General features: G+C 43.9%; 1 protein-coding gene across 7 annotated transcripts in view; it reads left to right on the plus strand.

Annotated features, from left to right (window-relative positions):
- Positions 1–13,736, plus strand: part of FAT3 (FAT atypical cadherin 3) — a 553,941-nt gene that overhangs the window by 133,406 nt on the left and 406,799 nt on the right. For all 7 annotated transcript variants that reach the window (XM_087721078.1, XM_087721079.1, XM_087721081.1 and 4 more), the window contains exon 2: positions 1,446–4,763. In XM_087721078.1, coding sequence (XP_087577204.1) covers positions 1,463–4,763 — 3,301 coding nt within the window. In that variant the 5' untranslated portion in view covers positions 1,446–1,462. The remainder of the gene's footprint in view (positions 1–1,445; positions 4,764–13,736) is intronic.

Raw genomic sequence — 13,736 nt, forward strand, 5'->3', positions numbered from 1 at the left:
ATTCTTTTGCCCATCCATCCTTTTTTTTAAAGGATGAGTTTTTTGCCCAACTCATATATCTGGATGGTTTTTTTTATAAACAATTGTAATTTGAGAATTGTAAAGTTTCTTTCTGGTAGATGGGTAACTTTCAGCATGGTGGATATAGATTAGAATTTGGTGGATGATTTGAAAAGTCAGACTGATTCCATGTCTACGTGTATCTGTGTGTGTGTGTGTCCATGTATGTATGTATGTTGTGTGTGTGTGTGTGTTGCTATATCTCTATATCTATCTATCTATCTATCTATCTATCTATCTATCTATCTATCTATCTATCTATCTATCTATCTATCTATCTATCCGCTCTCTCGTCTGTCTGTCTGTCTGTCCGTCCGTCCGTCCGTCCATCCATCCATCCATCCATCCATCCATCCATCCATCCATCCAATCTTATCTGTCTGTCTGTCCATCCATCCATGCATCCATCATCTCATTCCATCCATCCATCCATCCATCCATCCATCCATCCATCCATCCATCCATCCATCCATCCATCTATCTATGATGTCTGTCTGTCTATCTGTCTATCTATCTATCTATGATTATCTATCTATATCTATATCTATCTATCTATCTATCTATCTATCTATCTATCTATCTATCTATCTATCTATCTATCTATCTATCTATCCGCTCTCTCATCTGTCTGTCCGTCCATCCGTCCGTCCGTCCGTCCATCCATCCATCCATCCATCCATCCAATCTTATCTGTCTGTCTGTCCATCCATCCATGCATCCATCATCTCATTCCATCCATCCATCCATCCATCCATCCATCCATCCATCCATCCATCCATCTATGATGTCTGTCTGTCTATCTGTCTATCTATCTATCTATGATTATCTATCTATCTATATCTATCTATCTATCTATCTATCTATCTATCTATCTATCTATCTATCTATCTATCTATCTATCTATGTCAAACATGTACAAGATAACAAGTATAGGTATGAAGATAAACATGAACAAAGGAAGTATATACAGATAAATGGGGACAGTAAGACAGACGAGAGGCATACTGGTGCACACTAGTGCACTTATGCAACCCCCTTTATGGACCTCTTAAGAATGGGGTGAGTTTCCATGGTAGACAGTTTGAGATTGAACCTGGGAGGGTTTGAGGCTGTAGCAACAGAGTCGGGTAGAACATTCCCGGCATTGACCACTTTGCTGCTGAAGTCGTATTTTCTGCAATCGAGTTTGTAGCGGTGTACCTTGAGTTTGTATCTATTGTTTGCCCATGTGTTATTGTAGCTGCAGCTGAAGAAGTCATTGCCAGGCAAGGCGTTATAGCAGACAATTTGGGGTACTTTGCTTAGATCGAATTATATGTATGACATACATAGGTCAAACCATGGTTTCTTACTAATCAATGTCATCTTTTTGTTTATTTTTAAAGGATGAAAGAATGATGTGATGGAGAAGAATATGGGCCACTGGTCATATCCTTTGGCCCCTGCTTCTGGCCTCGTCTTCCTGCTTGTTCAGCTTTTGGGCAACATCTGTGATGGCCTTCAAGGGACCTTACCACTGGGCTTCCACTTCACACATTCCATTTACAACACCACGGTGTACGAAAACTCAGCAGCACGGACTTACTTGAACAGCCAAAGCAGAATGGGCATTGCGATGGCTGACTTTTCTTGGGACATCAAATATAGGATTGTGTCGGGCGATGATGAAGGTTTCTTCAAAGCAGAGGAAGTGGCCATAGCTGATTTTTGTTTCCTTAGGATAAGGACTAAAGGGGGGAATTCCGCCATACTGAATCGAGAAATCCAGGACAATTATTTATTGGTAATCAAAGGTTCCGTCCGGGGAGAAGACTTGGAAGCTTGGACGAAAGTCAACATACAGGTTTTGGACATGAATGATTTGCGGCCTTTATTTTCACCCACCACCTATTCTGTAACGATACCTGAAAGCACACCTTTGAGGACTAGTATTGCGCAGGTCACCGCAACAGACGCTGACATTGGTTCGAATGGCGAATTCTATTACTACTTTAAAAATAAAGTTGATCTGTTCTCAGTCCATCCCACCAGTGGAGTTATCTCCTTAAGCGGCAGGCTAAACTATGATGAGAAGAACCGCTATGACCTTGAAGTTCTGGCTGTGGACCGAGGGATGAAGCTGTATGGTAACAACGGAGTCAGCAGCACCGCCAAACTTTACATTCATATCGAGCGTATAAATGAGCACGCCCCAACTATTAGTGTAGTGACCCATATCCCCTTCCCTTTGGATAAGGAGTCTACGTATGCTGTAGTTAATGTTGATGATCTTGATGAAGGGGCCAACGGTGAAATTGAATCTGTTTCTATTGTTGCTGGAGATCCCTTGGAATATTTTCAGTTGGTCAAGGAGGGGAGATGGTTGAATGAGTACAAAATCAAAGAAAGAAAGACCCTTGATTGGGACGCTTTCCCGTATGGTTACAATCTCACTTTGCAAGCCAAAGACAAGGGGTCTCCTCAAAAGTTCTCCGCTATGAAACTGGTCCATATTGCCAGCCCTAAGAAAGAGAGCAACAACAAATTTTCAACCAAATTTGAAAAAGAAAGTTACGATGTAGCAATCAGCGAATTCTCTCCCCCTGGAGTAGTGGTTGCCATCGTTAAATTAACCCCAGAAACCCAGGGAGAAGAATACAAATTAACCCTTAGTGAAGACGCACAATATTTTAAGATAAATCCCAGAACTGGGCTGCTTACCACAGCCCTTCCTTTAAAAATTGTCGACAAGGAATTGTATGATTTGGAAGTCACAAATAAAGAAGGGGACTTAAAAGCACCGGTGGCTGTGAGAATTGAAGATGCCAATGATCATATTCCAGAGTTCACCCAGCCTTCATACAGCTCCTATATCAACGAAAGCGTTCCCGTGGGGACTAATATTCTATCGATTTCTGCCTTTGACAAAGATCGCGGGGAAAATGGCTACATCACATACAGCATCGCTAGTTTAAATTCACTCCCCTTTTCCATCAACCAGTTCACTGGAGTTATTAGCACGTCTGAAGAACTGGATTTTGAGTCCTCCCCGGAGAGTTACCGCTTTATTGTGAGGGCTTCGGATTGGGGCTCCCCTTACCGCCATGAAAGTGAGGTCAACGTCACCATCGTCATAGGCAACGTGAATGACAACAAGCCACTCTTTGAGAAGGTTGCTTGTCAAGGAGTCATCTCATCAGATTTTCCCGTCGGTGGGCACATCACAGCTGTCTCCGCGATAGATATCGACGAGCTGGAGCTGGTGAAATACAAAATCATTTCAGGTAACGAATTGGGTTTTTTTTACCTGAATCCAGACTCGGGAGTTCTACAACTTAAAAAGTCTCTTGCTGGTGCTGGCATCAAGGCCAGTAATTTTGGACTTCGGATAACAGCAACCGACGGGGAATATTTTGCGGACGCTATGTTTGTCAACATTTCGGTAGTTCATGGAAAAGTCTCTTCCAAGACCTTTAGCTGCAGAGAGACCAGGGTGGCTCAGAGGCTGGCGGAGAAGCTGCTGAAAAAGGCCAAAGCCAACGTCAAACTTAATTCAGAAGACGGCTTTCTTGATTTTTATTCTGTGAACAGGCAGGCTCCGCATTTTGATAAATCCTTTCCCTCAGACCTGTCAGTCAGAGAAGATCTCCCTGTTGGTGCTACCATACATCGAATCAGGGCCTACGATGCTGATTCTGGATTTAACGGGAAGGTCCTGTACACCATATCATCTGGTAACACTGACAGCTGTTTCAACCTCGAAATGGAGACGGGTCTGCTGAAGGTCCTTATGGCGCTGGATCGCGAGAAGACAGAACTGTACCTTCTTAATATTACCATTTACGACCTGGGCAACCCCCAGAAAGCCACGTGGAGATTACTGACTGTCACCGTTGAAGATGCCAACGATAACAAGCCTGTGTTTTTGCAGGAAAGTTACACCGTTAATATTTTGGAAAGTACAAGTATCGGTGTCGAGATTATCCAGGTGGAGGCCAGGGACCGAGATCTGGGAGTAAACGGAGAAGTGGTTTACTCTATCTTGACCGACACACGGCAATTTGTAATCAATAGTTCCACGGGGATCATTTATGTGGGGGATCATTTGGATAGGGAAGCTAAGGCTAATTTCACCTTAAAGATAGAAGCAAGAGACAGAGCAGAAAACGGGCACCAACAGTTTTCTGTGGTTCCCTTAAAAGTGTTTTTGGATGATGTCAATGATTGTGCTCCAGTTTTTATCCCGCCCAGCTATAGCGTGAAAGTCTTGGAAGATTTACCAATCGGTACCGTCATCGCTTGGCTTGAAACCCAAGATCCGGATAAGGGTCTCGGGGGACAAGTGCGTTACTCTTTGGTGAACGATTACAACGGGAGATTTGAAATAGACAAGTCTAGCGGTGCCATCCGGCTGAGCAAAGAACTCGATTACGAGAAGCAGCAGTTCTACAATTTGACCGTGCGAGCGAAGGATAAGGGGCGCCCCGTTTCCTTATCCTCGGTGTCCTTTGTGGAAATCGAAGTGGTGGATGTGAATGAAAATCTCTACACACCTTATTTTTCTGACTTTGTGGTCATTGGCTCCGTGAAGGAAAACTCCCGGATCGGCACAAGCGTTTTGCAAGTCAGTGCGAGGGATGACGACACTGGCAGAGATGGCGAGATCCAGTATTCCATCCGTGACGGCAGTGGACTCGGACGTTTTAACATAGATGAAGAAACGGGTAGGTGAATCCTCCTTCTCTCTCTGCAATGTGTATGTAAGAGTTGTGATTTCTGACGGCCCTGAATAATGACCAAAGTGGCATTGTCACCCTTAATTGGGAATTATTACAGGAGACCCTTGATATGACTGAATTTGGAAATATCTCTAGGGGGGAAGCATAGGTAGTCCTCAACTTATGACCACAACCGAGCCCAAATTTTCCATTTGCTAAGAGAGACATTTGATAAGGAGTTTTTTTTGCCCCATTTTACAACCGTTCTTGCCACAGTGGTTGCCACTGCAGTTATTAAATTATTAACACGGTTGTTAAATGAATTGGCTTCCCCATTGACTTCCCTTGTTAGGAGGTCGGAGAAAGGAATCACATGACACCAGGAGACTGCAACTGTCATAAGTACATGCCAGTTGCCAAGGGTCTGAATTTTTATCACATAAACCGTGTGAATAGTATAACCGTCTATAAGTGTGAAAAATGTCCAGAAATCACTTTTTCAGTGCTGTTGTAATTTGAACGGTCACTAAACAAACAGTTGTAAGTTGAGGATTGCAATGACAGAAGGGGCATTATCACCCTTAAATTGGCAGCTAATACAGGGGTCCCTTGATATGACTGAATTGGAAATATCTCTAGGGGGCAAGTATATGTTTGAATATAGATTGCATGTATGGAACAGATAGGTGGCTCAGTGGCTACGACGCTGAGCTTGTCGATCAAAAAGGTTGGCAGTTCGGCGATTCGAATCCCTAGCGCCGCATAACGGAGTGAGCTCCCATTACTTGTCCCAGCTTCTGCCAACCTAGCAGTTTGAAAGCATGTAAAATATGCAAGTAGAAAAATAGGGACTACCTTTGATGGGAAGGTAACAGTGTTGCGTGCTCCTTCGGCATTGAGTCATGCCAGCCACATGACCACGGAGATGTTTTTGGATAACACTGGCTCTTTGGCTTTGAAACGGAGATGAGCACCGCCCCCTAGAGTCGGGAACGACTAGCACACCTTTACGCGAGGGGAACCTTTACCTTTACCTTATGGAATTGATGCACAGATGTGCCATTTGCAAACGTGTCTCTCTTTTTGGCTTATATCATGCAAACTAGGTGTTGGTTGATGGAAGCATCAGTTACGTTTCTGACCGCATGTATTTTCCAATTGTAACGACAGTGATTGATTGACTGTTCAGTTACATCTGCCCCAATGGAGCCACAAAATTGCCGACTTCCCCTTTGCCATTGCTCTTGTTCGGAGTAGGAAGCGAATGGGGCCTCTGTGTGATTTCATTACTATGGGGTATTATGGGATGACAACTGTAAATTATGCCGCCCAGCGTGTTAGGCCGTCTGTACTCTCTTGACCCCATCAGAAACATGAATTCTGATACAGCGAAATTAGAAGTGCAAAGTGGGTTGTCAGATTGATGGCGAAAAGATGATTACCTTGGGACGTGCATTGTTCTTTATTGTGTTACTGGAGAGGGATCTTTAAAAAAAAACAACGATAAAATATATGGAATGGGAATATGGTAATTCAGAGTCGTCACTGATTAGTCCAGAATTAAGTGTAGAAACATGCTAGGCATATGAACTTTATGCTTGTTTCGTTTTTTTTAATGCAAAAGACATTAAACATTCTCATTTTCCAGAGGGGAATAAGGGTCTGAAGCCTTTCAGATATTTAAATGATGGCTGTTCCCCACTGCCATTACTGAACATTATTATCCAAATCAGGAAAGGGAAGAGCCAGAATATGCATCCATACGATAAAATTGCAGCCAAACAAGCTGGTTGTTAAGTATCTAATAGGTGGTGACATTAATGGAGTAGCTGTAACATTAGATTAAGTGAGGAAATTAGAAGTCATTACTTTGCATTGGGAAGAAATTTCATTAAGGACTAGCTTTGCATTAAAGCTTTGCCCTAAGTCTAGAAGGGAATGGAGGGCACAAATTCATTATATCTCGTTGCTCTTACTGTCTTCTTCGATGCCAAAGAAATGATTGAAAGCTTTTAAAAAACAGGAAGAGTTTTCACATGTTCGGTTCTCACTGGGAAATTCAGTTGTGCCTCTTGGGAACGAGGGAAGATTCACAGGCTCACACTTTCCCCAGACACCAAGAAGAAAAGCATTTCTAGCGTCGTGAATTTCAGCTACAAAAAGGGAGGATTTGGGTCGTGGTGCTTTGTCTGTCATTTTGCAGATGTCGACATTCTCACTTCTGACCGATATCCGTCTTCACAACTACTAGAATCTTACCGGTTAGCTTTTGTGAGTGATCGGATATTGTGGAACTCTACCGTCTTTTATGTTTCTGGAGATTCTCCATTCATGGTTGTCCCAAAAGTGCTTTCTTTCAAAAAGGCAGCTGGAAATGCTAGAAGGCATTTCGCTTCTTCACTTCTGACTGAATGATGGAGAGTGGAAGGATGTATATTCCTTGCAGTCATCTGGTTGTTAGTACTCTTTCTGAGAGCACTGCTCGACAAATTTTGGGAAATCATCGACCTCCGAGATAAAACGTGTTATCTAGTATTAGTTTATGGTCTACTTTATCAAATGCCTTACTGAAGTCCAAGTAAATTACCGTATTTTTCAGAGTATAAGATGCACCGGAGTATAAGATGCACCAAGTGTCAGAACCTCTCCATTAGATAATTAGGAAAGAAGACCACGAGACTCTATGAGTAGAAATCAAGTGTACTTTTACTAATTATAAATGATTAAAGGCATAGCGAAGCGAAGACTGATTATTTAGGCGCGAAAGCGATTGATATATAGAATAACCCATTTCCCACCCCTTGGCATCACAGTTACAGTCCATTCATAATTCTCCCAAGTGTCAGGTGTGAGATAACTTCAAAAGGCATCACGAAGATGGAATGTCGGTGCCGTTAGTCCAACAGGCAGCGGAGCTCCAGAACCTTCCTCCAGCACAATTAGTAACCCCTCCCAAATACCATGCCCTCCCTCCCCGTTTCATGGCAGCCGAAGCAACAGCAAAGCAGAGGCTGACACCAAGATTTTGAAGAGGCAAATTAAAAAAAAAAGTTTTTGCACTCTGCAGACCTTCCAAAAAAAAACAAGCCTTCACGAAAACAAGCCCATTTTTTTTTCCAAAAAAGAGGCTTGTAGAATGCTCTTGGGGGGTGAGGGAGCCCAACAACTAGCCTTTTTGTCAAACATAGCCTTTAGGAGGCTTATAGAGTGCTTCTGGGGGCCGGGGGGGGGGGCGGGAATTGAGCAAAACATGGTCCGTTTTTTGCTCATTTCTGCCCTCCCCAGCCCCCAGGAGCACTCTGGAAGCCTCCTAAAGGCTAATGCACGGCCATTTTGGTGAAGGGGGCAGAGTTTCGGGAGGCAAAAAAAATCTGCATTCAATGTATAAGACGCACCCAGATTTTCAGCCTCTTTTTTGAGGAAAAAAGGTGCGTTTTATATCCGAAAAATATGGTATATATGGTTGAGTATATTTGCCTGCAAGGGAGGGAGTTGTCTAACAATCACGATGCCTCGTAACTTCTCGATAAAGTACGGTAGAACAATGAAAATGGTACCACATGGAAGATACATTTATCTTCACTTTGAGAACAGCAAGGCAGATGACTACGAAAAAGATGTGGAAAATGTGCTTAGGTCCTATAAAGCACTTGGTGCAAACATGTCACTGAAAATTCACTTCTTACACTCACATTTAGACTATTTCCCCTTTCAGCTTCGAGGCAGTGAGTGATGAGCATGGGGAGAGATTCCACCAGGATATCGCAGGCATTGAGAAAAGATACTAGGGGAAATGGAGTCTGTCCATGCTTGCCGATTACTTCTGGAATCTCCCCAGGGATGATCCTACTGCAGTTCCCAAGAGAAAAGCCAAAAAACCCGCAGTGTAGATACCAAATGCAACCCTGTGGTTTAATTTGTTGTTAGAACTTGTCCGCTTTTCATGCAAAAAACATGAAAATGTTACGTGGAAAATAAATAAATGAATGGCAAGTTATGTTATTGGTAGCAATACAAAGATACATTTATAATAATATCATTGCTATATCACATTTTGCAGAAAAGATATGCAGCATAATCGCACACACACACACACCCTCATAATTTTGAATTATTTGGATGCAATTTTGACTTGAAGCTGTAGCTTGGAAACTGGAGCCAATTAATACTCAGGAGACTTAATTTTCCTTTGTTAGTGATTCAATTCTGGTAAAATTAAGCTACTTTTATCTCCGAGGCTTTCTCCTTGTAGACCAGTGGAGTCATTGAATGCTATCAACCAGATGACACAAGGAATATAAACCCTTCCATTCTTCACCATTCATTCAGAACTAAAGAAGCTTCTTGAATCAGAAGCAAAATATCCTCTAGCAAAACAAGAAAGCCCAGTGACCTTTGGGTCTATCATCCATCATTCTTTGTGGTTGTGTTAAAAAATCTACATAGTCAAAACATTCAGCCACATTTTAATTTCCTATCCTTTTCTACAGCCATTAGTCAAGCGGATATCACAGGTTATATATATATATTGTCTAAATGTATGGTGAGTTTTTTGGGGTGGGTTGGGGAGTTTCTGAACTCTTATGTGTTATTCAAGGAGAACTATTTTAAAGCAACATGGAACAAACATTAAAACCAGGAATTACACTATTAAAAAAGGTTCTGTGTTTGTAACACAGGGGTTAATATCGCCTACAACTGTTACAACTTTCTAACAGCCAGCTTCCAAAACACTCAGATCAGATCAGCCCAGCATCTAACGAACAGAGAGCTAACAGTCATTCTGGCTCCCTCTTATGGCCGATTAAATAAACAGCAACCAATCACATTTTACAGTATGATTTAAAGAAACAGGTACAACATTGTTACATGATTTATATATTGCCAACCCAACCGTTAGATTATATTCCTAACAACAACTGTGATGGCGAACCTATGGCAGGTGGCACACGGAGCCATATTTGTTGGCTGTCAGCTCCAGCGCGCATGCGCGTGCTGGCCAGCTGATTTTTGGCCTTCCAGAAGGCTGGGGGAGGCTGTTTTCGCCCTCCCCGGGCTTCAGGAAAGCCTCTGGGGCCTGGGGAGGGCGAAAAACAGGTCCAACGGGCTAACTGGAAATTTGGAAACTTCCGGCTGGCCTCTTGGGCCTGTTTTGCACCCTCCCCAGGCTCTGGAGGCTTTGCTGAAGCCTGGGGAAGGCAAAAATGCCCCCTGGAACTCGGAAACGGATCATTTCCAAACTTCCGGTTGGCCCGTTGGGCCTGTTTTTTGCCCTCCCCAGGCTTCAGAAAAGCCTCTCCCCCCCCCCCCCATGGGGGTGGTGGTTGTGCATGCACGCGTGTGGTCACGCGCGTATGCACAGGTGGCAGTGCACATTGCATTCTGGGTGTGAGCAGGCATGGTATCACATGCAAACACAATATTCTGGCACACCTTTACAAAAAGGTTAGCCATCCTGGCCTAGAAGATATATCTTAAAGAAAGAAGTAGATTATGAGGTCAGTGTAGTTGGTGGTGGAGATGCATTCAGTTCTCCAAAGGGCTATAAATTTTCTCTTTGGCTGGAAAGTAACAGAAATCTCTGTTTTGGCCATCTCCATTTTCTCAAACACGAGACTGTCTCCGTTTTGGCCATCTCAATCGGACACAACAGTATTCAAAGCTGTTTATGAAAGCCAGACAGTTGCACATACTCTAGGGATTGGTTTATTTAAATATAGCATAAAAAACCATATAAATCTTCTTTGAGAGACTGTGTTGAAACTTGGATTCTTTAATGGAATTTGAAAGTACACCATCCAAGAATTTAACTTTGTGATGATAAAACCTTACAAAGGCTTCTGCATTTGAAATCCCGTGATGGTTAGAATGGAAATGTGTTTCTCTGTGTCGCATTGAGAACGCTTTCAAGAAGTATTTACATATACATAATGCAGTACAGGTGGTCCTCGGCTTACGACCACAACGGAGCCCAAACTATTTGTTTCTAAGCAAAGCAAGTTGTTCAGTGAGGTTTTCTGTATGGCCTTTCTTCCCAGTTATTAAGTGTAGTTATCAATGATTATTCACATGGTTGTTAAGTGGATCTGGCTCTGTTTGTCAGGAGGTCGCATATGACCCTGGGGCACCTCAACCCATCATTAATCTAAACCAGTTGTCAACCGTCTGAATTTTAATCATGCTGCCACTGTCATCAGTGTGAAAAACGGTTATAAGCAGGACTGGGATTGAAAAAATTTAGCAACCGGTTCTCTTCCCGGTTGCTGAGTGGGCGTGGCCATGAGGGTGTGGCCTAGTACGCTTCCTGCACTACAATAGGAGGGACAATTTTGCCCTTCCCAGGCTCCGGAGGCTTTCCTCGAGCCTCTGGGAGGGCGAAAATAGCCTCCCCGGGCTCTGGACGCCTTCTGGAGGCCAGAAACTGGCCCATTTCCAGACATCCAGTACTTCTGGTAGGACTGTTTTCCCATCCTCCCCAGGATCCACAGGCTTTCCTCAAGCCTCCGAGTGGGTGAAAACGGCTTCTCCGGGCTCTGGAGGTTTTCCTCGAACCTCCGGGAGGGCGAAAACGGCCTCTCCCTGGCTCCCTAGGCCCTCCAGAGGCTGGAGATGGGCTTGTTTGTACTTTTAGTAGCCCTGGTTTTTGCCCTCCCAGAGCCTCCCTGGGGACCCTGCACTTACCTGGTATGATAAACGGGCCACGGGGAGACGCCTGGGAGGGGTGGGGTGTGATGGGTGGGATCAGCCAGTCCTTGCAACTACCGGTTCGGCGAACCAGATTAAAATTAACACCCAGTTCGCCCGAATAGTTATAGTTATAGTTTGTTAATCTTGTATGCCGTCCACTCCCGGAGGACTCCGGGCGGCTTACAATACAAAGGGGAAGGGAATAAATAAGACAAACAACAGTTTAAAATACACACAACATTCATAGTTACCGTGGGGCTGGATACTTCAACAGCCCCCCGGCCTGCCGGAGCAGCCAGGACTTAGTGGCTTTACAGAAGGCCTGGAGGGTCGTAAGGGTCCAGATCTCCATGGGGAACTCGTTCCAGAGGGCTGGAGCTGCAACAGAGAAGGCTCTCCCCCGGGGGGTCGCCATCCGACTTTGGCTGGCAGATGGAATCCGGAGAAGGCCTAGTCTGTGCGATCGAATCGGTCTTTGGGAGGTAATTGGCAGGAGGCGGTCCCTCAGGTACCCAGGTCCGATGCCAGAAAGGGCTTGATGTTTTGCTCAATCTTTAGACTCCACAATTCTCAAGTTCATTCTCTGATACTTTCTGATAGCTCAAAATAAACTCTTGGAGTAACATTGTCCGCGGCTTCTGAACTACAGGGCTTGTAGTTTTGACAAGGTTTCCATGGCATTTTTCTGAAGCCGTTTTTTTTTTTAAAAAAAAAAAACAGTCTTGGAAAAGTTGGTTTTGAAACATTGGTATATTACCTAGGATTCTGGACCATGTTTCCTTCAGGTAAGGCACCTCCTAAATTTTCAGACAGCACCTGAGCAAATTGAGAATGGATTCCAGAATATATCTACCACTCCGGTAATTGCACATTCATTCCAAGGGAAGATATAACGGAGCTTAATGGTCAGAAATGATGGGAGAAGTTCTTTTAAGATAGTGGCAGACTTAAAACCCAATTGGGCAATGAATCAGCTGTAAAAGTCACTGGCTCAGATTAATTGTTAAGAAGAGAGATCTATGTGTTTTATGTGTGGCTCTGTGGAACGCTTTGGAAATGACCTTGACTCTGGCATGTTTATACGATTCCTGGAAAGTTGTGCAGCTAAGCAGAAATGGGAAGAGGAAATAAATAAAAGGAAAAGAAAAAAGAAAAGCAATCTTTGTCCTTGCTGTTACAGAACAAGGTCTGCAATAATCATTTCTGCTAAACGTGTTAGCCCATAATGAAGACTGCTTTAATTGGCTAGTTGCATAAAGCCGTACTTCGGATTGGCTGGTGTGCGTGCACCCATCCATCTCGATTCTTTCAAAGCAGTTTCTTCCCATTCTTCCGAAGCCTGATATCTTCCGGATAGGAAGTCAACTGTCATAACCTCTACAGCAGTGGTGTCAAAACGATTTCATTGAGGGTTCTGTTTGACCTCCAGGGGTGGCCGTGGACAGGGTGGGCGTGGCCAGCTCAATGTCATGGGTGTGTGCACCCATCCATCTCGATTCTTTCAAAGCAGTTTCTTCCCATTCTTCCAGAGCCTGGTATCTTCCGGATAGGAAGTCAACTGTCATAACCTCTACAGCAGTGGTGTCAAAACGATTTCATTCAGGGTTCTGTTTGACCTCCAGGGGTGGCCGTGGACAGGGTGGGCGTGGCCAGCTCAATGTCATTCTTGTTGGGGCCCCTGCGGCCCTCCCAAGCTCTTTATTTTGCTGGCAGAAGCACCACAGGCTAGTCCTTCGCTGTTTCCAGGGCAGCCTTACAGGCCAGATCTAAGTACCCTGCAGGCTGGATCCGGCCCCCGGGCCTTGAGTTTGACACCCTTGCTCTACAGCTGCTTGGAAATAATGGAAGCCCCTGCATTTTGATTGTACTGGATCCCTGCTTCACAAGGATTGATTCCCTCAATCCTTATGAAGCACTCAATGTTCAGAAAATTGCCAGGGCTACTTAGTGTTTCTGAAATACTTATTGATTCTATCATAAAGTCATTCAATCTGGCATCTCCATATATCTTTGACTAGAGATTCTTGTTATGTAAGCTCCCCGTTGGGAGAGCGAGTACGTTCAGAGAAGCATTGTGAGAGTTGTGTTGGAGAACACACAAACCAGCATACAGAGATACTGCAGTTTAAATAGGCTTTTACTTTCGTGGAAATAGAGGTATCAGAGTCCATCAAACAGTTCAAGTCATACACGGATAAGACAGTCAGTCATCAATGTCTTTCAGTTTAGGGATAATCGAAATAACATAGTCCAGTATCATATAATCAGTTCAGTACACAATGTTTGCTAGCA

This window comes from Thamnophis sirtalis, unplaced genomic scaffold (genome assembly GCF_051295495.1).
Source record: "Thamnophis sirtalis isolate CommonGarterSnake01/CBP01778 unplaced genomic scaffold, rThaSir2_p1.2 scaffold_8, whole genome shotgun sequence".
NCBI classification, from domain to species: domain Eukaryota; kingdom Metazoa; phylum Chordata; class Lepidosauria; order Squamata; family Natricidae; genus Thamnophis; species Thamnophis sirtalis.